At 46.5% G+C, this 27,885-nt stretch overlaps 1 protein-coding gene across 1 annotated transcript; it reads left to right on the plus strand.

Annotated features, from left to right (window-relative positions):
- Positions 1-12,823: 12,823 nt before the first annotated feature.
- On the plus strand, positions 12,824-21,468 carry AVPR1B (arginine vasopressin receptor 1B; the record flags this gene model as incomplete). The annotated part of the gene is made up of 2 exons (XM_080917846.1): positions 12,824-13,763; positions 21,134-21,468. The coding sequence occupies 2 exons, from the start codon at positions 12,824-12,826 to the stop codon at positions 21,466-21,468; spliced, it is 1,275 nt and encodes a 424-aa protein (XP_080773972.1).
- Between the last annotated feature and the right edge of the window lie 6,417 nt (positions 21,469-27,885).

Genomic DNA, 27,885 nt, shown 5'->3' on the forward strand with positions numbered 1-27,885 from the left:
AAATCTAGCTAAAGCAAGGGCTGTCAGCCTCAGGCTCCTGCAGAAAGTCAGGTGTGGTGTTGCACACCTGTTTCCCTGGTGCATGAAAGGCAGAGGCAGGAGGATCAAGTGTTTGGAGTCAGCCAGCACCACACAAAGAGCTGCTATTTCAAGGAAGAAAATCTACAAATAAAAAGCTTTGCAATGCCCTGGCCAGCCTACAAACTCATTTCTAGAACATTAGGGGAAACAACATTGGATTGAGTCTTAGGTGACATTAACAGACAGCTGTCCATCTTCTTAGGTGTGATAATAGTATGGGGTTGGATTGTTTGTTTAGGAAAAATGGCAACATGTAAGATGACAAAATGTCCTTATTGTTTTAAGCTTCATATTTCATGGTGGCTGAGAGTAGTTGGCATAAAGCAGAATTAATATAGGAAAGGAGTAAGTAGATCAGAGAACTTGGAGTTGGATGAGAGCAGGACACAGAAGTAACATGGAAGGGTCTGCTCCCTTGGCATTCATGGTTGGTAGCCAAAAACCTTTTCCCTCATGGGACTCCTTTACTTGACCCAGTTAGATAAAGGTTGTGTAACCCATTTTTCTAAAAATAATTTATTCACTTGGATTTTATATACATTACTGTTTTACCTCCATGCATGACTGTGTGAAGATGTCAGAGCCCCTGGAACGGGAGTTATAGATCACTGTGAGCTGACATGTAGGTGCTGGAACTTGAACCAGCATCCTCTGAAAGAGCAGCCAGTGTTCTTAACCACTGAGTCATCTCTCCAGCCCTGTGTAATCCATTTTAGCATCCAGGGCAGGGCTAGCTGTTCCTGCATGTCCCTGACTCTGAAAAACTACTCTTCCTGTGGAGCAAGCCACCAGCCCCTCTATGCCTTGTGCCACTTTGGTTCTGATGGTAACCTTGTTTTCTCTTCCCCCAGAGCCTCCCTCTCCCGGTATCCAGGGATCTGTGAGAGTGCCTCTGAGCCACCAGGAAGCAGACAGATGCATGATGGGTAGTGACTGTGATTCTCACGGAGATTGCTCGCTGGCTGAATTCCAGTTCTGGTCTATTCTTGCTCATGCCATTTGCCCCACCAGTCCCAGGAACCTAGACATATGGCATATGGGACGGAAAGGGACCTCGGAAATGAAAAGGGTCTCAAGCAGGGCAGGGCTGATGGACAGTTGCCCGGCTCCTGCCTCAGTGTTTCCACTTCAGAGTGGCCCGGTGTATCAGGCAGAACACAAAGTACAGTGACATCTCTCAGGGACAGCTAGACTTGAGGTAGAACCAAGACTTACTAGTCTCTGACTGCAGATCATGGCTGGATTTAGAGGCTACAGCATCAGGTCTGGGATATGCCCAAATCCTTGATGCAGAGGAAAGATTCCTGGCCAGCAACAAACAAACAAACAAACAATGGTCTCCTGGTGAGGATGTTCCTCCTCAAGTCTTCAGTGTTGCAAGGTCAGGAGCTTCACTTTATTATTAGTTTGGCCTGTACTAAGGTAACCTCATAAGACACATGGATGGCAGGAAGTCACTGTAAAGTGAGCAATAAATGGTCACAGCTGTCCAGTGACCAAAATAGCCATCATTGCTTTCCAAGACACCCACCTCCTAGAATGGCATGTGCGACCAGGAGGTTGTTAGGTGAGTATGTATTCAGACAAAAGGAGGGGCGTGGGTGGCTGTGGAATAGGTATAGGAAAGGCCACCCTCAGACATTTAGATACTCGGACACTGTCCACTGGTGTTTCTTGAGTGATCTCTCTTGACACGCCTTCTTCTGACGGCCATTTGCCATCATTTCAAAATAGTTTCTCCGTATCAGCCATTTTCTACTCTCCAGAGATGACTGCCACATCCTCAGGGAAGTTGGGTGACTTAATGCCCCAGGGTATTCTAAGATTTCTACGCCAAGGTAAAGAGTGGAGGTAGTGGGGAACATAGTTTGGCCATCCCTAGCCTGGCTCTGTGTGATACTAAAAGTGTTGCCACGGGGTTTCCAAACTCTAGTACAACAGGGGCCATGTCTATAGCATCAGTGAGGGGAGTGGGCTGGATAAAGGAATAATCCCCATAGCAACTTGAGGATAATAACAATGAATGCTCAGTGGGGAAGGAGATGAGAGCGAGTCACAGGGACTTTGAGGTGCTTAGTAGGCCATGTCCCTCACAGTGATGGGTGGTCAGCTTCAGCCAATTGTGTCCTTGGAGAGTGGATTCACTAATCTGTTGTTATTAGATCTGGTTTTTATTCAGGGAGAGTTGATAATTTTGGGGACCTTTCAGGCTAAATCTCCTGATGTTTGAATGTTGAACACCAACTGAAAAAAAATTTTTTTTAAATGTTCCTCTAAATGAGACCAAAACAAACATGTTGGGAAAGCAGAAATCCTGCCTTATTACTGCAATGCCAGTGTTCGGGAGGCTGAGACAGTACCATGAGTTTGAGTTTAGGCTGGACTATATAATGAATTACAGGCAGGCCGGGACCCTTTTTGGTTTACTCATAGGCATAAACTAACATGTGTGTGCAATGTCTCTATCTGTGATCTATAGATCACCACCACAACCTCTCTGTGGTTTGTGTTTGGACATACAAGGCAAGTTCCTGAGCCCACCCAGTCCCACAGTCTCTTTGCCTTTGAGGTAAAAGCCAAGAAGTTAACATTTCAAATATTTCTGCCAAAGTCTGAGAGTCATTGAGACATAGGGACTATAAAAACATCTAGTTTATATCTCTAGGGAGCTGGAAATGTCGGCAGAGACAATGAAAAAGAAAAGGAAAAGGAAAAGACAGGAAGCTCCCAGCATAGTGGTGCCCACCTTTAATCTAAGTACTCAGAAGCCTGACATAGGAAGAAGATCAGCCTAGTCTACAGAGTGACACCTTGTCTCCAAGGAGAGAGAGAGAGAGAGAGAGAGAGAGAGAGAGAGAGAGAGAGAGAGAGAGAGAGAGAGAAACCCAGCACAATGGCTGTGAGAGTCTGGGAACTTATTCTGGAGGCACATTGCAGGAAGACTGAAAGGCACAGGGGAGGCAGATCTATGCAGGTTGTGGGCCTGGAGCGAGATAAAGGCTACAGATAAAGGCATGACCATGGCTAATGTGGAACTCTTGATCTTCCTGCCTCCGTCTCCTAGGTGGTAGGACCACAGGCCTGCAAAAAAACAAACAAAACAAAAAACAAAAAAAACAAAAAAAACAAAAAAAACTATTTTAATGTGGTCAGGACCTGATTAAAGAAAGAGAGCTGAGTTGTTTTTCACCATGTTCATGTGCACACTGTGTTCATCTGTCTGTCTTCCCTGAGGAGTCTTTACTCCCCTACTTCTTCTTACAAGCATCTGGCATGGAATTTTGTGCTGAAATGAATACATTTGTCTTGGTTTGGTTTCTGGAGTGATGATAAAGGCCATGACCAATAGCGACTTGGAGTGGGAAGTGTTTAGACATCCCAGCTTACATCCCAGCCTACACATCCCAGTTGTTCATAGTACACCACAGAGGGAGGAACCTTAAGGCAAGGGCTGGAGTCGAGACCTTGTAGGAGTGCTGCTTACTGGGTTGCTCTCCATGTCTTGCTCAGCCGGCTTTCTTATAAAACCCAGGACCCACAGTGAGCTAATCCCTTCTATCCATCCGTATGTATATGTGGAGGGTTGATGCCCCAGCATAGGCAGATGCTAGAGCAGTGAGGTGGGAGTGGGGGAGTGGAGGAGTGGGTGGGGTGCACCCTCTTAGAAGCAGGGTCGAGGAGGGATGAGATGGGGGGTTTCAGAGGGAAAACCAGAAAGGGGGATACGATTTGATATGTAAACAAATAAAATGATTAACAATTTTTTAAAATGCCTCCACAGGCTTCCCTATAGGCCAATCTGGTGGAGCATTTTGTCAACTGAGGTTCACACTTCTCAGGTGACTCTAGCTTATGTGAAGTTGACATAAAAACTAGGCAGCACAGCATTCAAAGGAGATAAGAGGAGGGCTCTTCTAGGGATATCACTAGTCACTGAGGACTACCAAGGGGAGACTTTGAAGGTCAGAGTAGTTTGACTCTAATCAAACTGCTTAGACTACTGAAGACAAATCTGTCCTACCTCTGACTCATTTACCATCCAGAACAGAATGCCCGAAAGATAGTACAAAAAAATGAAAATAATTTTAGGTGCCATTTGCCTATGTGATACTTTTTAAACAGAAGGGGGAACCAGAGACAGGAGACACAGCAGAGATGAGCCACAGCAGTATGTTCTGCTTCGAAGATCACTGAGCACCTACTATGTGCTATGTTCAGTTAGGTTCCATGTACACAAAATCTCTTCAGTCACCTGAAAGTAGGTATTAAATGTCCCCATTTTATAGATAAGGAAACTGTCTGCCTGCCTTCAATTACATCCCAATGACTCAAGCAAGAGAAAGAGGCAGGACATTAAAGAGGCTAACCAGAAGCTAACACCTGGGCACTTGGGTCTGGACAACACCAGAAGAAAGTATCTGAAGAGATAAAGGAAAACTTAGGTAGAATCTCCTTGAATGAGTAGGGACTTACTCTCCTGTGGCAAGTGCTTGTGGGAGACTTTCCATATAAAATAAGCACCTCCCACAAAGCCTTACAGTGATTTAGAGGCTCTGTAATCTGTTTGGCTCATCTCTGCCTAAGGTGAGGTGCTACAAGCAACTGACACTTTCTTGGGCACCTATGGCATTTAAACAACTGCTTGGTTGCATGTATGTCCTCTCTCAAGCCACAGATCATGATGCTTGCCTGTCACCCTGCCATTTCAGAAGTGGAGACAGGAAGACCTGTCTTATCCATTATGAGGTTGTACTGGCTGGTTTTGTGTCAATTTGACACAAGCTGGAATTATCACAGAGAAAGGAGCCCCAGTTGAGGAAATGTCTTCATGAGATCCAGCTGTAAGGCATTTTCTCAATTAGTGATCAAGGGGGGAGGGCCCAGCCCATTGTGGTCAGTGCCATCGCTGGGCTGGTAGGCCTGGGTTCTATAAGAAAGCAAGATGAGCAAGCCATGGGAAGCAAGCCAGTAAGTGACATCCCTCCATGGCCTCTGCATCAGCTCCTACTTCCTGACCAGCTTGAGTTCCAGTCCTGACTTCATATGGTGATGAGCAGTAATGTGGACATGTAAGCTGAACAAACCTTTTCCTCCCCAACTTGCTTCCTGGTCATGATGCTTTGTGCAGCATAGAAACCCTGACAAAGACAGAGGTCTCCCATGTGGTGGCATCTGATCTATGCCCTCCCACACTTCTGGTGGCAGCTTCTTCCAGCTCACTGCTGCTACCCTCCTATGGCTCAGTTGGTCCCAGGTCTGTACTGAGAAAGAATCTAGGTATTATCAAACTATGCCACTTTGAGATGCATACAGTGACCTCAACCTTTCCTTCCTCAGCGGGTTTCTTTTCCTTCTGGGATACTGGGACTTTGTAATGAGGCCACTGATACCTAGAATTGGGTTCTGAGCCTGAGGAAACAACCATCAATGGATCTAGTCACCAGTACCCAGGAAAGCTTGAGGCCAACACAACCTCTAGGACACCAGCCCCTATTTGCCCCCATTGAACCAAATGTGTACGAGCTCTGCGGCTACGTCATGCAGTGTGGGGTCCTAACCACCTTTTACAATAAGCTTTGAAACTCAGTACATCTTACACAGCCAAGGACACGTGACCATCATTTACTTCATTTTCCTCAAGTTTTCAAACACCCCATTTAAAACTGTTGAGGAATCATGGAAAGTTTAAAAAGTCGACATTCCCGATGCCTCCTCAGAGGCTCTGCCAGAACCATAGTGATTCAGAGGAGGATGCTTGCAGCTAACCATCGGACTGAACACAGGGACCCCAATGAAGGATCTAGAGAAAAAACTGAAGGAGCTGAAAGGGTCTGCAACCCCATGAAAGAAACAAAATTATCAACTCACCAAACCCACCTAAAACACCAACCAATGAACTTGCATGGAGAGACCCATGGCCCAGGTGCATATGCAGCAGAGTAACATTTCTGACATCAGAGGGAGGAAAGGCCTTTGATCCAGCAAAGGGTCCTTTCCCTAGTGTAGGAGAACTCCAAGATGCTGAGGTGGGAGAGGGTGGTTGGGAGAGGGAGCACCTTCACGGGGGCAATGGGGGGGGGTTGGGGGAAAGGTATAATATCTAAAATGTAAATTCGGAGAATATCCAATAAAAAATAAAAACAAAACCCATATTCTCAAAGCCAAGTTTTCATGAACTACAAGGTTGAGGAGAGACTTCCCTGCTGTTCAGAATTATAAAAATGAGAAGCTTCGAAGGTCTTGGCAAATTAAACAAGCAAACCAACCAGAGAGACAGCTGAGTGGTTAAAAGCATTTTTTTTCTCTTTCACAAGACCTGCGTTTGATTCCTAGCACCCTTGTCAGGTGGCTCACAACTACCTGTAACTCCATCTTCTGGAGACCCAATGCCTTCCTCTGGCCACCACAGGGATGTACATGCAGATACACATACATATATAACAATCTTTTAAAAATGTAAACGGCATCTTTGGAGGAGGCAGCAAAGCGGGACACAGAGCAACATGGAGAGGGGAGTGTCCCCGAGAGACCAGCTCCTCCCAAACAGAATCACATAATATGAGGTGATCACATAATCAGGAAAGGTCTGTCCCAACACTGACAAAGAAAGACTGGGACTTTAACCACATCCTAGAACCAATCAGCCAGAAAACAAATGATCATGTAATAGGAGTCGAAGAGGAAGGAGACCAACGGATGTATTCCACTGGCCTTCATACCTGATGGGTCCCTTCTGCATCCAGAAAGACCCTGCCTGGACCCCACTGTGCATCCTATGTGGGGCCCTGAGTCGTGCTTACTTAGCCCTTCATGGTTCTGTTTAGAGCTCATTCTGCATCTGTAGGTCCTCCTTCAGCTCTACCTCTGACATCTTTTGTGGAAAGGACTTGGAGCCCTGGTCGGTTTGACAATATGGGGGAAGCTTTCTGGTCATCTCTGTGTCCTCACTAGCATGCAGGTGGTCTGGCGAAAGATAATATGCAATATTTATTTCCCAGGGTTGCTGTAAGAACTGGAATCGTGTCTGTACAGTGCTGGGCCAGATAGATACCAAACAAACAAAATCTAACTTGTGTTTTCCTCCAGCATCCTACCTTCACCCTTTTTCTAGGGTCTCGTCTCCTTCTCCGCCTTCTCTCTCCTTCTCCTTTTCCTCCTCCTTCTTCTTCATAAATAGAAGCAGACCCGTGATTCCTTTCAGACCAGTCCTCTGAACTCAGCTATGGGCTGTACAACAGCATTTCTGGGTCAAAGTACTCAGCAGACCCAGGTTCTGAATGAGAAATAGGTTGAAAACCAGACTTGAAGGCAGACTTGACCCTGAGGAGGCAGGGATATGCTCTGGGGCAGAGGCATCAAGTGCTCTTTCTTCTTCTGTGACCTTGCTGTCACTCTGCAGCTGGAGCCTGAAGTGGAGCATTCACTTCCAGCAGGATGGTGGCTGACCCTGGCTGGCATGGGGACCAGAATCTGGCCGAGAAAATAATCCATTCCATGGTGTCCCCTCTTAGTGCTGAATCTACAATTAGAGCCCGTCCTTTGGGTTATAGACTGTTTTCTTAGAAGGGCTGTTTTAGAAATGAAAATCATCCTCTGGGGATACTATTTAGCCTTAACAGCTTAGCATGGGTTAGGATATTTTGGATTGTGCAGGCACAGAATTGTAAAAAGGACCTTTCCCTACTGTTAGACACCGACTGGAAAAAAAAATAGCTCTTGTATTTCAAGACAGTCATCTTTCAGACTGGAATGTCTCTGCCACCTTCAGACATGGACTGAAGAGAGTACACAAGAGTTCTGGATCTCCAGCTTGGTTTGCATTTGGTTGTGATGTTGTATTTTGCTTTTGTTTTTCAGTTCCAGAAATCCAACCTAGCATCTCAAGCATGGTAAATAAGTGCCCCCCTGGGGGGCACACTCTTAGACACACCAACTGTACATCTGTAGTGTATGAGACTTCACAGTCTCCATTATCATATGGCTAAGTCCCTTCCCATCCTGCCTCCCGGCTCTTTCCTGTCTTTTCTTCCCTCTTCCCGTCTCTATACTCAGACCCATACCACACTTACTGTTTCTCTGAAGAGTAACTTGACGGGTTACAGGTGTGGTAACATGTCAGTCACAATTACATTTAGAAATACGTATCTAGTGTGCTGGCCGGTCTTGTGTCAACATGATACACAAACCAGAGATATCTGGAAGGAGAGAACCTTGATTGAGAAAAATACCTCCATAAGGGTGCAGGGCATTTTCTCAATTATTCATTGATGGAGGGGGGTGTGGGTGGTGACATCCTGGGCTGGTGGTCCTAGGTTCTATAAGAACCAGGTTAAGTAAGCCAAAGGAAGCAAGGCAGTAAGCAGCACCCTTCCATGGCCTCTGCATCTGTTTCTGCCTCCAGGTTCCAGACCTGCTTGAGTTTTTATCCTGACTTCCTCCAACAAAGGACTGTGATCTGGAAATGCAAGCCAAACAAATCCTTTCCTCCCCAACTTGCTTTTTTGGATATGGTGCTTCATTGCAGCAACAGAAACCCTGACGAAGATATTGAGATAGTAACAACATGGTGTCTGATGCTTGCCTCAAAATAATACTGGGGTGGAGAATCGAAAGAGATTTAGATGAAACCAAGTTGTCTCTCTACTGATTATGGCAACCACTGGGGGATGGAAACAGGGTTTCCTTATGCTGTTCTCTCTGGTTTTGAATATGATTCAATATTCTTTAATAAAAAGTATAAGATGGAAGAAAATAACTGTCCCCGGTGGGTAACAAAAGTTGAGGTAGTTGAGAAGGTTTTATTAGTAACAGCTTCTATAGGATCACTTGACTAGTACATGTAGGTTAAAAGGATGCATCTTAAAATGCATAACTGAAGAAGAGTTCCAGTGAATCTAATGCTTCAAGATCATCAACTTCAACGATGGAGTCTTCGATTTAGTAATACGACAAGAAGAAGAAACAGGAGCTAAAAAGCTTGAGCGTAGATAACGAAATCACTGTTGTTGCAGACAATATTACATGCCTAGATAACTTGCACACTTTAGAAATACAGGAAGGAGCCAAAACCCAGTACTGGCAATAAGCAGTCAGTGACAGAAGGTACAGTAGAGCTGTACAGTAGCGTGCATAATGGGAGCAGAAACCGCAGGGCATGCTGAACCCAACCATCTTTAGGTGGATAGACTTTTATGAAGAAAGTTAGGGGACATTACTGAAGAGTATCAGACCTTAATTAAAATCATAATGCTGCTACCCAAGAATCAGTGTTTCAACAGATTTCTGTGGAGCTGGACTGAGAAAAAAAAATACAGTTTTTCAAAGTTTGGAAAAACAGCTTGAGAAGAACAAGGGGAGAGGGGCTGGAGAGGACTTGCTGCTCTGCAGAGGACCCAAGCCTATTCCCAGCACCCAAGTCAGTGGCTCACAACCACCTGTATCCCCAGTTCTCAGGATACGCAATGCCTCTGGCCTCTGGGACACCTATGCTCACATGTGTTCCTCCCCACACACACTCACACTTACACACATAATCAAGAATAGTACATACTACATACTTACATTTTTAAAAGGATAAGGGGTAGGCTCATATTTTTTTTTGTTTTGCTATATCTTAAAGTTCATTTTCAAATAGTAAAATATTAGAAGGGAGATTATACAAATGGTGGAACATGTTAGAAAGAGATCCTAGAAATAGTCAATAAAAACATTAAGATTTGGTAATTATCCAGGTAATAGACAGATAACAACGGATTGCTCAGTGAGTGGAAGAACTGATGTTCCCCGGGAGGAAAATGAAGTTAGAGACTCACTTTATTCATTCACAAAAAGCACATTCCCAAAGAATTTCTAGCCTAAAAGTAGAAAACAGTGCTGGTGTATGTGTGTGGAGGGGGCCGTGGATCACTACAGGAGGGACTAGTTCTCTTCTGTAAACAGAGAACATAAGGCACAAGGGTTGGAATAAGAGGAATTATGGGGCTTCGTGGTTAAGAGCACTGGCTGCTTTTCCAGTGGTCCTGAGTTCAATTTCCAGCAACCACATGGTGACTCACAACCATTTTGAATGGGATCTGATGCCCTCTTCTGGTGTGTCTGAAGACAGAGTACTCATACACATTAAATAAATAGATGTTTTAAAAATAGAAAAACTATGAACTAAATCCTAATTAGATTTTTTGTGTAGTAAATGACTCCATTCAACATTAAGGGCTGAGTCATAGGCCACAGTTCATATTTGCAACATGTGGTAACATAAAAATGGTCGATATCAGAACATGTGAAAGAGACCTGAAGTGAGAAAGTCAGTTCAGAAGTTACATGGAGGATTTGAATGATTCATAAAGAAGAAATCAAAACAAGTAAAAGGGTGAGATCCTCAGAACCAGTTATAACCAGGGAGCTACAAAAAGGGACCAAGATATTGCCCACACAGACCAGGTTGACAAAACCTATCAAGTCTAGTCATAAGGAGACAAGAAAATTAAAATGCACCAAGTAGGGCAGCTAGTTTAGAGCTAAAAATTTGGGCTATGGCCTCTCTCTTTAAAAAATCCATTCATACCTGGCTGTGGTGACTCACACTTTTAATCCCAGCACTCCAGAGGCAGAGGCAGATGGATCTCTGATTTTGAGGCCAGCCTGGTCTACAGAGTGAGTTCCGGGACAGCCAGGACTACACAGAAAACCCCTGCCTTGAAAGAACAAAACAAGTGAATAACTGGAAGCAAGAAGGCAGGCTGTGCTGGGTGCAAGAAGATACCGCAACTTGGGAGTCTGGATGGACACAGTCTCTGGGGGAAGGTTATAGTTTTTTCCCCCTTAGTGGACGGTTCTAGAGTGAGTTTGCATAGAGGGAGAAATGGAAACAATTGGCTCACAAGCAAAATTCTGGAAAAGGTGGAAGCCTGGGCACAGAAAGATAAAGTGTGAGATGTACAGCAAGCAGAACAATCTAGAAAAGATGCTACTTGGTTATGTGGGTGCGTGGTTTGGCCAAGGGGTCTGGATCAGCTTTGATTAAAAAAGCAAGTTGAAGGGACCGGTGTCACAGACCCGGCCCCGTCACAGAGCTCTCTGAGAGGCCTCCCTCATACTACTGGGGCTCCTAAGGAATTCCAACCTAAGTAGGGAGTCCTAACAGTGTGAAATCCCGGAAGACAAAATGCCAACCAACACCATGTGGTGCTTGCTCCATCAAGCTGAAGACTTTCTCAGGGCTAGGTGGTATTTACTTGTTTGTGATCATCTGCAGCCTTTCAGACAGCTCCCATCACAACTGCGCTGTTGAAGATCATGTAATTATCTTAGCTTGTCTTAGCTTCTCTTGAGGCACAGAATGCCTGCACGCTGTTCTGTTCTGGTTCTGCGCTGCTGCTGACTAGCTATGTGACCTTCTAAGTAAGTGACATGATTTCTAAGGGGTTGCACTTCTGCCTCACAGAGTGGTTAACGACACCCCTAGCTCATGAAATGTATCCCCAGAGAGGCTAGAAGTTCAGACTTAGCCTGGAGATGCAAACTCTATTTGGAATTTCTCCTGTCATGCGCTCTAATCATGCCAGACTCCCAGGTCTAGCTTCTCTCCTGACCTTTCCCCTGACTCGCCCCCGCCCCAGTCACAAACGTCCTCACTTTTCTTCTGCCTTCAAAGCTCCAAGTGCCCATCATAAGAAAAATGGCTGGCACATCTGGCTCTCCAAAGTCGGTTTCTTTAGGGCATGCTTCTCAGCCATTTGAGATCTTTCACACATGCCTGGGGATCCCCGCAGCAGCAGCAGCAGCAGGAGCACTGTGTTTGGAAAGAGCTCTCAGAGCTCTCTCTCTCTCTCTCTTTCTCCTTCCCTCCCTCCCTCCCTCCCTCCCTCCCTCCCTCCCTCCCTCCCTCCCTCCCTCCCTCCCTCTCTCTCTCTCTCTCTCTCTCTCTCTCTCTCTCTCTCTCTCTCTCACACACACACACACACACACACACACACACACACACACACACACACACACACACACAAACGCATACTTACCTGTCTGGAGAGAGTCAAGGGACCAGGATGGCAGTGTAGGTGAGTTTGTACTCAGCCGATCCTGGCAGCTGATAAGGGCTAGGCTAGTTTCTCCCTTCCACTCCATGTTTCTCCATCCTCCTCCGCTACAATCCCACTCCACCCTCCTCTGCAGGAGCCAATCGACAAGCGGCAGCCTCTGGACTAGGAATCCAAGAGCATAAAACGCCCTGGGCTGCAGCATCTGCTCCTGCCTGTGCTCACCCTGCCGTGAGAGAGCGGTGGGAGCCCTTTCTAATTCCTGCAGGCAACCCCCATGGTCCTGGACTCAAGACAACTTAGGAACGTCTACTCTTTCTAATTCCAAAAAAAAAAGTTTGGTCAAAGTGAACTTGGGGTGGATTTGGGAGATGGCAGCTGCTCCTGCTTCCTCTCAGAAGCCCCCTCCAACCTTCCTTCCCACACTGACACCCAGCTCCCAGACCCTCTTTTTCTTTCTTTGATTCCCCAGCCTCTGTGAGGTCAGGGATGTCGGTCCTGCTCTCTCCTCCTTTTGTTTTCCTCTCCATCCTTGTCTGCTGAGCTGTCTCACCTCCTTCCAAGCCTTTACCCCATCATCACCCCTCACCCCCCTTCTCCCCACCTCTAAACCTTTCTCTCTCACTCCATTTTATCTATCCAATTTCTTGCTTGCACCCACGCCGTCCCTCCACCTACCTTCCCCACCTCTCCCTCAAATTCTAACCATGAATTCTGAGCCTTTTTGGACGGCTACTCCCTCCCCTGGAGGCACCGTGCCTGTCGCCAATGCCACCACACCGTGGCTCGGTAGGGATGAAGAGCTAGCCAAGGTGGAGATTGGTATCCTAGCTACTGTCCTGGTTCTGGCCACAGGAGGCAACCTAGCTGTACTGCTGACCCTGGGCCGCCAGGGCCACAAGCGCTCCCGCATGCATCTGTTCGTGCTGCATCTGGCCCTGACCGACCTGGGTGTGGCGCTTTTCCAGGTACTGCCTCAGCTTCTCTGGGACATCACCTACCGCTTCCAGGGCTCTGACCTCCTCTGCCGGGCTGTCAAGTATCTCCAGGTGCTAAGTATGTTTGCTTCCACTTACATGCTGCTGGCCATGACACTGGATCGGTACCTGGCTGTCTGTCACCCTCTTCGAAGCCTCCGGCAGCCCAGCCAGTCCACCTACCCTCTCATTGCTGCTCCCTGGCTGCTGGCTGCCATCCTCAGCCTCCCTCAGGTTTTCATTTTTTCGTTGCGAGAGGTGATCCAGGGCTCAGGGGTGCTGGACTGCTGGGCAGATTTCTACTTTCCCTGGGGCCCACGGGCCTACATCACCTGGACCACCATGGCCATCTTTGTGCTCCCCGTGGTGGTGCTTACAGCTTGCTACAGCCTCATCTGCCGTGAGATCTACAAGAACCTGAAAGTCAAGACACAGGGTGGCAGGGAGGAAAGAAGGGGCTGGCGGACTTGGAACAAGTCCTCATCTTCTGCCGCCGCTGCAGCCACGAGGGGGCTGCCATCCCGGGTCAGCAGCATCAGTACCATCTCCAGGGCAAAGATCCGAACCGTGAAGATGACCCTTGTCATTGTGCTGGCCTACATTGCTTGCTGGGCACCTTTCTTCAGTGTCCAGATGTGGTCTGTGTGGGACGAGAATGCCCCTAATGAAGGTAAGTATGTGTGGTGGGTGGGGTGGGGGGAGGGGGCAGGCAATAGGGTCAGGATAAGGATCACAGTGTCTCCCCGGGCCAGGCAGGACGCAAATGAATGGAGTAACTAAAAAGTCAGTGCTTGCTTGTCTTAGTGCTGCTGTAATAAATACCCACCTAGCACTTAAAGCACAGAAGTTTATTTCTCACTGTCCTAGAAACTGGGAAGTCTGGGAAGGCTCTTCTTAAAAGCGGGGACTTTCTGAAGATTTTCAGGGTTGTGAGGGGCACCCCTGAAAGTGGCGAAATTAGTTTTTATAGTGGGCATACTTTTTCTAGCTAACTCATTAACCCATTGATTCTTAGGCCCCTAAGGTCTTATCAGTTTCCAAAGGTCACCTGAAAAGTGCCATTGGCATAGACTTTGAGGACTCTGTTTCTAATACAAGAATTCTGGGGACACTGAGGCTGTGTTGAGTGGATAACAATTAAATGGAATTTCTTGATTTTTTTTAAAATTAAGATTTAATTTTTTAGGTATATGATATTCTGCCTGCCTAGCCAGCAGGGGGCGCCAGATCTCATCCTTGATGGTTATGAGCCACCATGTGGTTGCTGGAAATTGAACTCATGATTTCTGAAAGAGCAGGCTTAACCTCTGAGCCATTTCTCTAGAACAAATTTCTTGATATTTTAAATTTTGGTTACTTATTTTAAAGTTTTAAAATACCGTGTGCTGCTAGCGAAGAACATCTGGTCTGGAACAGCACAGAGATTAGCATGGCCCCTGTGGGAAAGAGGTTTTGGTGTATTTGCTCAGACAACTTCTAGCATGCTACATGAACTTGAGGATCACAGACTAACAGATCTGAAAGGGGTTTCAAACAATCTGGCCCAGGGTGGCAATGTTGGGTATGAGGACAGCCTTCTTTCTGGGTGCCCCTCCCTTCTGAGTCTGGACATAGCTCTGTGGCTTTCTCAACAGCCACTTCTAGTTAGTTAGGGCTGGCAAATGTCAGCATTTAGATCTCAAGTATAACTCCGTTCTGTCATGGAGGAAACGGAGGCACAGAAAGGATCTGTGACTTGCCCAAGGACACTCAGCCAGGGGTGACAGAGCAAAGAGCAGAAAGCCCAATCTTTCAGGTTTTCCCAGTCTTTCTTTCTTTCCTTTTCTTTTCTTTCTAGCTATTTTATTTTATGAGTACAGATATTTTGCCTGAATGTCAGCGGCCAATGTATGTACTTGGTATCCACAGAGGCCAGAAAAAGGAATTGGCTTTCCTGGAACTAGGGTGATAGATGGTGACGAGCCACCACAAGGGTAGTGGGAATAGAACCCAGGTCCTCTACAAGACTACTTTCTTTCTTTCAGCCTGCACCTTGTCTACAACCCTGCTTCTTAACTTGAATCTACAAGGAGAGAGGCTTTCCCTGTATCTGATAAAGTGAGACTCTTCCACCCCCCCAACAAAAAAAGAAAAAGAAAGAAAGGAAGGAAGGAAGGAAGGAAGAAAGAAAGGAAGAAAGAAAGAAAGAAAGAAAGAAAGAAAGAAAGAAAGAAAAAGATTAGCTTTATATGATGCCAGAGAACAAAGTAGTCAGCAGCCTCCTGAGCTTCAGATGCTGCAGGTGGCTCAGGCTGGCCTTGTGACTACTGTGCAGCCTGGACCGATGTCGAACTTCTGGTCCTCCTGGCTGCTGGGAATACAGATGTGTAACACCATGATTGGTTCTGTCTTTTTGACATTAGTCTGAACACAAGGTGTTTGCAAGTTTTTCTGAAAGCAATGAGCACATTAAATCCAACTTACTATTAAGGATACTAGCCAAGGCTAGACCAGTAGGAAGGGCTTCTGGGTACCAAGCCTGTGGATCTAGATGGTGTTGTGGAGTGGCTTTCTCTGTAGTACCTCTGAGAGATTTGGAGCTCAGCGTGGCCTTAAAGCTGTTGGCCCAAGATGCATCTGCTCATAGTGATAGAGCCAGCGCTCGAAACAGGTGGTTTATGGGCCAGCTTTATCTGTCACATGGCTTCTCTTCCCGAGAATTACAGTCTGGCCAATGATGCCAAAGATGAGGTAGGTTTTGCCCTTTATTGAAGGATGTGTAGGAAGATGAATTCTATTTTCTCCATTAGTTGGTAAGATTTAGCCCATTTGCCTGAAGCATCCACCTTCATTATTAGAGTGTCCCCAAAACGTTGTCTGCATAGACAGTGATTTCCCGTGGCCTAGGGCCTGTCTGACCCAGCCGTGCAGAGACAAACACTGTCCTACAATGTCCTCTCAGATGAAGAATAAAAGCTTTAGAATTATTTGTTCAGTACACCTTGTTCTTGCATGGTTTGGGATTAGATCTGTCTCCTTGCCCCGGTTAGCTGAATCTGTGCCTGGATTGGGTGTGGTGAATCCTCCCACAAGGGCTGAGAAGCAGAGCTTCCATGGAATCCGATGCTCCCTCGTGGTACATCCTCAGCCTCTACACTGTGTCTCATTCAGATGGACCAAACCAAAACATGCTTCCCAAGGCATGGAATTTGTCCACTGAGGCAAGATGGCTTCAGCTTCTTTCCCCATGACCTGTGCCTTTTATTGAATGTTCCCACTTTATACCTTCATGTGTGTGTGTGTGTGTGTGTGTGTGTGTGTGTGTGCACGTGCCATGTACTGCTGGGTAAACACATGAGCTGGAACTTTGATGTTAGTGCTGGGAGCTCTGGGGGGTGCTTGGAGCTCTTGGAGGTGCTTGGAGCTCTGGGGAGTGCTCTTGGGGGTGCTGGGAGCTCTGGCGGTAGGGGGTAGGGGGTAAGGGGAGAGGTCTAGGATCTCTGCTTTAAAGGCAGAAGGCATGGAGTGGCAATTCTTGTTGACTATGCTAGAACTGGAAGGTCTGCTTGTGAGTTTCCTTTCAAGTCTGCCATTTCTTTAAAAAAAAAAAAAAAGTCTACTTCTGTGCAGAAGTTAGTATGCCAGCTGTGCCATTGCCCAGATGTGCCCAGATGTGTCCAGCAGGAGGCCAGAGTCATCCCGGCAGCTTTCCTGTGCTGAGGGAAGTGTTGCCATTAAGCTCTAGGAAGAAAACTGAATCTGGAAGTGATTTTGCTGACCTTTCTTACCTGTACATTTTACCTGCCTCAGACAGATTTTCATTTTTCTCCCACGAGAGAGTAGATTCCTAGCGACAACTTAAGAATGAGATTGGGATCCAAGCAGATGCTCTGTGCCTAGACCTGCCCACCCTGTTGAACTTGGGGGTGGTGGCAGACTTGCAGGACAGGCATGTTTCCTTCATTGTCCTCCCAAGTCCCTCACACAGGAACCTGCACGAGCCGGTGACCACATGTTCAGTGACCAAATGACAGAAAGACCGAGACTAGAGAGAAGGAGGAGGCAGACCACAGAGCCCCAAGAAGCCATTATCCATAATGCAAATGAAGGTGACATATAGGGCATGGTACAGACAGTGTCTCGTCTTATTCTATATCCATTAAGGCCAACCATGTGTTGAAGTCACAGGTGGATTTGGGGATTGAAAAAACTCAGCGAAAGCAAGGAACTTCTGAGTGTGTGATGATGGAGGATTTGTTCAAGATCCAATGCGTAGTGAATCTGTGCTGTGTCTGGCAATACACACCTGTGTTGCACCCTGCAGGTCCACTGCAGCCTTGGTTCTGAGTGTGCAACACACACACTCTGCACTGTGTGTGCTGCGGTACCTTGGAATGCCAAAGAATGCTGCGTGAAGCACCTTAGCTCAGATCCAAAACGAACGGCTGCGTGTTACAAACGGCAATGTTTTCATTTCATGCACAAGCTGTTGGCTCTTGTAGAAACATAAAGCTTTAAAGCGAAATTAAAGTCCAGCCACCCTGTCACAGGGGTCGCCTAAGACCGTTGGAAAGCACAGATATTTACATTACGATTCATAACAGCAGCAAGATTGCAGCTTTGAAGTAGCATCAAAAATAATTTCATGGCTGTGGGTCACACGAGGGACTGTATGAAAGGGTCACAGCATTAGGAAGGCCGAAGAGCCACTAAATGAGGTGAAGGCTTCTTGAGGAGGCAGATAAAGATGGCTGAAGTTATCCAGCTGAGAGCTGTCTTTGGTATGATACGTTTTACCTCACCATTTCCATGGGTCAGGGATTCACACACCATTTTTGTTGGGTCCTATGACTCAGAGTCTCTTGGAGGTAAGCAGTCATGTTGTGTCAGCCGGGTCTAAAATCTGCTTTCAAGCGAGCTTGTGTGTGGGTTGTCTGGCAGGCCTCTGTGCGTAGGTCAGCCATGAAGGCCTCTCCACAGGCCTCCTAGTAGCCGGTTGGCTTCTCCTGTAGTGAAGTAGTTTTACAAGTTTCATCCCAAGGTCTGCTGATCGATTGTTTTGGGCCCGAGGCAAAGGAGAATATGGTGAGCAGAGCATTTTGGTTTTGGCAAGGATGCTCTGTAGAAAGTGGAAAAAACCCAAAATCACCCTTAACTCTGTCGCCTCTGCTCAGCGTGCGTCGAGTTAGCTTGTGTTTGGATTGAGCTGGATTGGAATGCTTGAGCTTTAAAATGTCCGTGTGAGTTACATGACTTGAGTTTCATATTATAAAGTAACCAGGGGAGGAGGTTCAGTGGGTCAAGTGTTTACATAAAAACACGAGGACTTGAGTTTGAATCTCCAGCGTCCATGGGGAAAGACTGGCGGGGAGGTGGGATCTGGCTAAGTCCAGCCAACCAGTGCGCTCCAGGGTCATGTGTCAAAACAATACAAAAGCAATAACATGGAGAGTGATAGAGGAAGTTGGTTGACACAAACCTCTGACCTCCACACACACATGTGCAAGCATGTGCACCTGTATACACATCTGCACAGGCATACACATACATGTATCAACAACGTCAGAGGAAAATATCATTGAATGAATTTTGACCGGGGATTGGGATCGAGTTTCCAATAACATCTAACATGTTCTTATCTTGTCTTCGGTCGTTTTATATTACATGTTCATACAAAGCGACATTCTCAGCATTGACTATTATACAAAGTACTGGTCAACTCTGAGAAGCATTGAAAACGCTCTGTGTTCTGTGATATCGAATATTTGGCTAAGATATGCTTACATGAGAACAAGCAAACCCATCCATACCCTTGTCATGAAGACTTGTTTTAGTAGCTACTGATATCTGTAACTCAAGACATTTATTTTAAAACAAAATTTTGGTACATATTTATTACAGACTAGAGAAACCCAGAAAGTCTGCACTGTAATTTCAGTGACAGATATGTTATTTGTTTTATGTATATGAGTACATACACTGTAGCTGTCTTCAGACACACCAGAAGAGGGCATCAGATCCCATTACAGGTGGTTCCAAGCCAGCATGTGGTTGCTGGGATTTGAACTCAGGACCTCTGGAAGAGCAGACAGTGCTCTTAGCCACTGAGCCATCTCTCCAGCACTGACAGTTATTTTTCAAGAGCAAAATATGTGAAGGAACCAGACCCCCCCCCATACACACCCGCAAAAGTCCATAGCAGCAACAGAGAGAAAAGATGTTGGAAGATCCCCTCTTCTTGGCAGCCATAAACTGACGTTTTAGAGAGACCCCAGCTGTTTCCGTGGCTTGGTGACCCGAGGCCCTCTGTGAACTGTGCTCTTTAGAAATTCAGAGCAGGTGCCGTGGGTTTATATGCTGGACCTGGCCAGCGGACCACCAGACAATGGTGAAACTGAGTTGGAGCAGACAGTATTCAGTGATATCGAAACCTCGCCATATCCACAGGCTGCAAGGGAACTGCTGGGATCAAAGGTGTGTGCCATTCTGCTCGGCTTTTGAAGATGGGATGTGTGCTGGTTTCGGGAAAGGAGCAGTGGGCGACTTTCCTTGTGATCTTCGAGCCCTCGATTCTGGGCTGAGGGTAGATAGAGCCAACTCCGTGTTGGCCAGTCAGATCCTCCCACCTAGAAATCGGAGACTCATACTTTCTAGGGCTCATCACCTGGCCCACTTGGATGGCAGTCTGTACCAGATGTGCAGAAGACACAGGAGAGGCAAAGGGCACACAGTCGGGGGGTCGGAGGGAGAGGGGGTATAGGGAGAGAGAGAAAGGGAGAGAGGGAGACAGAGACAGAGAGAACACGGGCTCCAAGCAGTACTTCAAGCATCGGGAACTATACCGGTGGTGCGGGACTAGTGTTTGCAACTGGACTCCACAGGTGAGAACAGCACGCGCAGCCCGAAACTGGACTCGGAAATATCCCTGCGAATCCTGCGGCATCTATGATCTGACACCTGGAAGGCAGTAACAGGCTTCTGGGCACCAGGGAATGAATGCCAAGAGACTTGAGAGGGAGAGAGCATGGGCCAGACTGCATTCGTGCTCTGCGCCCCAATCCAGCTTGCTCCCCTTCATTCCCGTTTTCCCCTTACTCGATGCCCAGTTTCGGTTTATCAGGCCAGCTGCACCCAGCTCTGTCTTGTTCTCTATCTGCCCTCCCTCCCCTCTTTTCTTTTTTCCCCTTCTTTAAGCTCACTGGCTGGCCTGGGTGGCAGGGTTTCTGTGTCTCGGCCTTCTAAGCTGGGGATAACACTTGAAATGTAAATACATAGACTATCCAATAAAAATGATTAAAAAAAAAATACAAGATGTGAAAGAGACCAAAATGAGACAAGCCCTCCAGTGAAACTACTGATTCCTCAAGAGTCTTTTAAAGCCAGGAGGGCTTAGAAGGATGTGTCTCTGCTCAGCCCACAGTCCACTATTCTTGAGACAGAAAGAAAACTCCCCATGGTGAAAGCAGACTAAAGGAACCCAGGGCCATCAGTCTCTACAGATGATGTCGGAAGGAATCCTTCATAGCAAAGAGAAAAACACACATATCCGGAAGGCCTGGAGAAGGAAGAAAATTAAGTTCTTTATGATTTCTTATCAGCGAATGTCCCATTTGTCTCCCTATATAGACACCTTAGGAAATGTTCATTTTCTTGGGTAAAGATGGGTCATATGGAGAGGACAGTTTCCAAGACCTTCTTTAAGTCTGAGGCTCGACTGGGCTCCAGAGTGAGACCAGGTCCACTGAAGAGGAACAAAATCTTTTTCTTCTACCTGGATCAATTCAACACAGGGAGACTTTACTTGAACCTGAACTTGAACCAAACTATTCCTAAAGTTAAAAATCAACTAAAACTAGGGTAGTGAGACCTGGACTCAGGAATTACAGGTGAAGTCTGAGCTATGGCTATCGAGTTATGGAACATCACAGAACTCTCTCCCATTCTGGGAAATGCCTTCATCTGTTCAGTGGAGATCCAGCCTCTGTCCTAGAGTCGTCCCCCACCCCCACCGACACCTCTTGAGCTGTGATTCTAATGCCTTTTGTGCGTCTGTCTTGGCAGATTCTACCAACGTGGCTTTCACCATCTCGATGCTTTTGGGCAACCTCAGCAGCTGTTGCAACCCTTGGATCTACATGGGCTTCAACAGCCACCTGTTGTCACGTTCCCTGGGTCACCGCGCCTGCTGCAGGGGTTCCAAGCCCCGAGTACACCGGCAGATCTCCAACAGCAGCCTCACTAGCCGCTGCACAACACTGCTGACCCACTCCCGGGGGCCATCTACTCTCCGGCTCAGCCTTAACCTCAGCCTCCCTGCAAAGCCCAGGCCTGCAGGCTCACTGAAGGATTTAGAGCAGGTGGGTGGAGAAGCCGCTATGGAGACCAGCATCTTTTAGAGAAGATTCCCTAGACTCTGGTTCTGGGAATATCTCAGGCACTGGGAATATAGACTAGATGGCTTAGGGATGCTAGGAAGAGTGAGGCAGGGTGACGAGGCCAGAATGGCTGCCACTACTCTAGTTGCCAAGGCAACGCCTAATGTAGGTATGGACCATTCTCTCTCAATTTTAGATTGCTGGAAATCAGGACACTCAATCCCCCTGCTCCCAGAGTACTCGTAAACATACCCAACTGGTAGATATAGTGTCCTAGATCTGGGACAGCCCAGATGGCACTGCCAGTGCAGAGGCTCATCTCACTACTCAGCTAGCGGTCCCATTCCTAACCTGACTGGCGCATCACGGTAGAACAAGAAGAGGAGAGAATTAGGAAGGGGAATGGGTAGGTGGGACTTCCAGCCACGCCCACCTATCTTCAGAAATGAAGTGGCTTGGTGGTGATGTGGGACCTGAGACCTAGTAGGAATGTAGTAAATGCTGGCTTTTCTCCTTATCATCCCCACCATAGGGTGGGTGGCATGGGAACACACCCAGCGATATGGTTCACTGGGCTGAGAGAGCGAGAAAGGGGAGAAGGAAGAAGGAATAAAAAAACAGTCACAATAAACACCAGGAACAGGAATAAGCCTGAAAGGCCACAGGGCTAGTGTCTTCTCCTCCATCTCCTCCAGGGACCCAGACTTCCTCTGGGACAGTGAGGAACAGACTTCCTTTTTGAAAAAAGACGATATGATCATGGCTCTAGAAATCCTTGAAGTTCTAGGAAAAGTTGGAATCAAGGTTTTAAATCTTGGCTCTACCCTGGGAAGCCATCTCCACTTTCTGGGCCTCAGCCTCACTTGTAGTAAGATGGTCTTTAAGGTCTTTCTTGGCTCTGACCTACTATGGCTTTGCAAGACTGAGATTAGGTAATAGCCCCAAAACTCCGAGGGTGTTCTGACCAATGGGCTTTTAGAATTGTTCAATTTTCATAACCATTCCATATACACCTGACCTTAGTTCAGGGAGGTCCTGTCACTGCATTGGTAACAGAAGTCACAGGACAGAGAAAGAGGAAGTGACCACCTCCTGCCTTGCACCTTTAGCCCTGCCCCACCCCTCATGTCTGTTTGCTGCTCTCTAGTTCTCTAGTACTCAAGGCTAGATGTCCTCTGACTTGAGTCCTTCTCCAAGGTAGGGAGAGACATCGAGGGAAGGCGGAAACTAGAGCCTTGCTCCCTTCCTGCTAATATCTTCAGGGGAACGAAAATCTTAGGGGAGCTTCTCCACCTCAGTTCTGGTTTCAAGGGACAGCTAAAATTATACAAAAATCCCTGGCCAGCAGCAGGTCAGGAGGGCTGGGTCCTGACTCTGCCCTAGCTGTGAGCACAATCAGTAAATTGCTGAGTCTCAGTTCTAAGAGTCAACGTGGGTATACATGTAGTTTGCAAATCACTGCTAATCTGCAAGCTTTTGAGCAGAATTCAAGGGAAGAGGCTCACTCTGAACATTCCTAAGGGCACTTTAAAGAGTGGCTGTGGCTTTTGTCAACCTCACACAGAGTGTAGACATATTGGAGGAGGGAACATTGACTTGAAGAAATGCCTCCATCAGACTGGTCTGTGGACATTTTCTTGATTGAAGTGGAAGGGCCCAGCTCACTGTGGGAATTACCACCCTTGCAAAAGTGGTCATAGGTTGTATAAATAAGAAGGCTGACATGAAAAAAATGCATACAAGTTAACACCATGCAGACGAGCTGTTTGTATTTAGGAATACACATATGCATAAATGTGTGTAACAACAGTTAGTGGGAAAAGGCGATGGCTTTGAAAAGAAGAAGACAAGGGTGTATAGGAGAACTTAGAGGGAGGAAAGGGAAAGGGGGAAATAATGTAATTACACTATAACCTCAAACAAATTAAAGGTATTATATTAAGAAATTAAAAAGAAAGAAGGGAGGGAAGAAAGAAAAAATGGAAGGAAGGAAGGGATAAGAGAGGGAGAAAGAAAGGAAGGAAGACAGAAGAAAAGAAAGAAAAGAAGGAAGAAAGGAAGGAGACAGGAAGGAAGGAAGGAAGGAAGGAAGAAAGGAAGGAAGGAAGGAAGAAAGCAGTTAGGCTGATCAAGCAGTGAAAGCAAGCCAGTAAGCAGCACTCTTTCACTGCCTCTGCTTCAGTTCCTACCTTCGGGTTCCTGCCTGGAGTTCCTGCTCCAACTTCCCTCAGTGATGAAGTGTGACCTCAGAATTATAAGATGAAATAAATGTTTTTCTCCCCAAGTTGTTTTTTGGTCATGGTGTTTCACATAGCAACAGAAAACAAACTAGGCCACTTCTTTAAAGAACCAGGCTGCCAGAGGAAGCCTTCTTAGGAGTCCTTAGAAGAAAAGAACCCAGGTTGGATGCTACGCCTGAGCAGAACATCCAAATCTTGAGTTCTAGAGAACTGGAGAGCAACATGCTGCTCTGTGGTGTGTGTGTGTGTGTGTGTGTGTGTGTGTGTGTGTGTGTGTCTGTCTGACTGTCTGTCTGTCCACCTTGTGCATTGTAAAGTTTGTGACTCCGATGCCTTAAAATCTACACAGGAAGTCTGAGCCTGAGTCCAACTCTTTAGGAGACTAAGGCTAGAGGCTTGTAAATACAAAAATTCAAGACCAGATTGGATATTTTAGCAAGACTCTTAGTGTCTTAGTCAGGGTTTCTATTCCTGCATAAATCATCATGACCAAGAAGCAAATTGGGAAGGAAAGGGTTTATTCAGCTTATACTTCCACATTGCTGTTCATCACCAAAGGAAGTCAGGACTAGAACTCAAGCAGGTCTGGAAGCAGGAGCTGATACAGAGGATGTTACTTACTGGCTTGCTTCCCCTGACTTGCTCAGCTTGCTTTCTTATAGAACCCAGATCTACCAGCCCAGGGATGGCACCACCCACAATAATTATAGCTGGATCTCATGGAGGCATTTCCTCAACTGAGGCTCCTTTCTCTGTTATAACTCTAGCTTGTGTCAAGTCGACACAAACCCAGCCAGTACACCCTGTCTCAGCAAATTCAAGAAGACCCTGTCTCAGAGTAAATTCAAGAGCAGATTAGATATTTTAGCAAGAACCTTCTAAAAAGAAAAAAAAAAAAAAGAAAGAGAGCTAAAGGCATTGTTCAGTGGCAGGGCAATCTCTTATCAAACAAACCAAATCCTAGATTTAACTCCTGACCCTAGTATTGCAAAAACAAACCAAACCCAAATGGGCATAGTGGTGGACCCTGCTTCCTGGAAAACATTCAGTGCAGTCTTTCCACAGAAGGAACAGTTGGGGCTCATATCCATACACAAGTAAATTCTCCTGTGCAAGTCACAAGAGAAAGCACAGGAGAAGGCAGACAGGGATTACTGAAGACACAGAGTAGGGGCCAGGATTTCGAGTTCAAGGCCAAACTAGCCTACATAGTGAGGACTTGTCTTACAAAACGAAATCAGAAACACCAGAGCAGGAATAGAATACAGGTACAGGCAGGGCAGCATGGATAGCAGTGTGTGGGAGGTTGAGCAGGTAATTGTGGGAATTCTTTGGGATGGATTTTTAAGTCATTAAAACCTGCTACTGATTTTACAGGTGGACATCTTGTACTTTGTATGTAAATTTGTCTTTGGACTATCAAGTGGCTACTAACGAAACTTAGGCTGCCACAGTTCCCTTCTGGGTCCAAAACTTCAAAGTCCTGGTTAAAATTAACCAATACAACTCTGTAATATCTAGGATCGTCCCAGCCATATTTATTTCTTATGAGCAATGATAATGGGCTTCACAATATAAAATTTAAACATGATATTTTGAACAAGCAGCTCACTGGCAAAGTAGTGAAGGAACCAGCCCTTTAATTTCAGAATTTGGGAGGAAGAATCAAGCAAATCTCTGTGAGTTGGAGGCAAGCTTTGTCTAAAGAGCGAGTTCCAGGACAGCCTGAGCCACATAGAGAAACCTGTCTCAACAAAAAAAAAGGAAGAAGAGAAGAGAAAAGAAAAAAGAGAAAAAGAAAAGGAAAGGAAAAGAAGGTAGTGAAGGTACCGCGTCTGCAACCACTAGGTGGCAGTGTGGTGCTGAAGGAGCCGGTCACACACCTCCACCCTGACCCCTGCGGGCTGGGCAGGGAAGCCTCTGCCTCACGTGCCTAGTCTTACTGTAACTTACTATATACACTATGTTCTGTGTTCGATTGATATCCCTGGGAGGCCTGTTCTTTTCTGAAGGGAAACGGAGAAGTGTATCTGAGGGAGAGGGAGGTGTGTGTTTGAGGAAGTGGGTGGAGTAGAGGAAGGGGAAACTCTGGTCCTGATGTAATCATGTAATGCATGAGAGAAGCAAGCGCACGCGCATCTCTCTCTGTGTGTGTGTGTGCGTGTGCGCGCCTCCCCCCACATGAAAAAAAAAAAAAAAAAGAATCAGGTTGAAGCTGGGCAATGGTGACATGAGCCCCTAATCCCCCTAATCCCAGCATTCGGGATGCAGAGGCAGAACAATTTAGTCTACAACCAGGGATGCGAGAGAAACCCTGTAATAAAACACCGTAAACAAAAGCAAATAAATAATAAGAAACAAATTAGGGTAAAGCTCTAGTGTATTGACACTTACCCACAACCCCAACCCTACACTGGGTAACCTGAGGCAACTGAGGTAGGGGGACTGGGAAAGCCAGCCACAAGTGTGCTGGCTCCTCGTCGACTTCCTCCTACCTAAGGTCACAGAGGTGCATCTGACAAGGACAATGTATAAAGAGGTTTCTGCCACTGTGGAAGGATTAAGTGTGGGGAATGCACTAAAAGAACTGGAGACGTGTAGGACTGTTCGAAGGAAGACGGGGGTGGGGGTGACACTCAAAGACTAGATGAGGCAGGGTCACTTTACTGCCTCTCTCTGATTTTGCTGAACCCGGAAACCCACTAGATCTGAGGAGCAGGACTCCACTAAACATCTCTCACAGTGGTGGGTCCGGCTCACTGATGGCGTGACGGTGGAATTCTGCTGCAGCTCTGAGGTGGAGTTTGCACGCTTGCTCCTTAGGAACAAGAATGCAGTGGGGCTGAATTCTAACTGCTCTTCCAGAGGTCCTGAGTTCGATTCCCAGCATCTGTAATGAGATCTGATGCCCTCTTCTGGTGTGTCTGAAGATAGCTGTATTCACTGTCCTATATAAGGTGTGTGTGTGTGTGTGTGTGTGTGTGTGTGTGTGTGTATTGCTATTGTCTGTCTTTCCAGACACACAAACATCTACTGGCTGCTAAAGCACATCAATTTTTCTGCATCTTATTATCACACAAGCTGGGAAATTTTTATCCAATGCTTCCCCCACGGGAGGAGCCCAAGAAGAAACAGCATGCTAGTTCCCCCAAGGGAGCGTACCTTGAGCTGGAAACTACACGCCCCTCCTCAAAAGGTGATTATTTCTGCAGCCAATCCTCTTCCTTCATGGGACTATCACAATCAAAAGCTCTTTGACAGCCGCTGGGGTGGCGTCTGGTGACTGAAGGTTCCATTATTGTCTACAGCCACACTCTTCTTGGTTTTAGTTACAGCCAACTGGAGCTGAAAAGATTAACGAAAACATGTACACCATTCTCAACGGTGTGATGAAATCTTGTCCCCTCCCACTCCCTCCCGAGTCGGACATGAATCATGTCATTGTCCGGCAAAGCCCTGGCACAGGTGTTACTCATTCAGCAGTCAGTTAGAGACACTCATTACGAGATTGGCGATGCGGGGTGACGTGCACCGACAAAGAGATATGGACTTCGTTATTCTTGGTTTGTTTTGTTATTGCTGTTGTTATCATCAGCACCTCTAACCTGTTGAGCCATCTTGCCCAACCTATTTCGTAGGGGTGTGAGTACATTGTATGGTCTGACCCCCGCCAGTATAGCTGCAGCCATTTTGTCCCATGCCCTCCAGCTATTTCATATTGTTGCTGTAACATGCCTGCCAGTCACTGGCACATAGACGTGACTTGGCTTAAGGACATATTAGCCACCTACCCTGTTTTGTTCTGTATGAGGCTTGATAATCTTAGAAAAGCTTTACGTAGGACCCATCAAACCAAAGGTCAGTATGAACTGTTACTTTTAAAATGGCTACAGTCCAGAGCTGAGCAGTGGGCAGCCTTTCCGGTGGGTTTTGTGGCTGACACTGAAGATTGCTACCGATAAGCCAAAACGTTGTGATTGTAATACTCACGCTCTGTTATCTCAATGTTTGGAAATTTTCGTTCGCCACCCCCCTTACCTTACTCAATCAGCCCAAAGGTTAGCTGAGATTACTTCGCCTAGTAAGCCGGCTGCTCCCTTCCTTGCCCTTTAAACTTTTGGACCTGGTTTTTCCTATAAAAAGTCTACTCTGAGAGCAGACTAGTTCTGTAATTAGCTTCTGCTCCTTTGTGGGATCC

The sequence above is a fragment of the Micromys minutus genome (genome assembly GCF_963924665.1).
Source record: "Micromys minutus genome assembly, chromosome: 6".
NCBI lineage: Eukaryota > Metazoa > Chordata > Mammalia > Rodentia > Muridae > Micromys > Micromys minutus.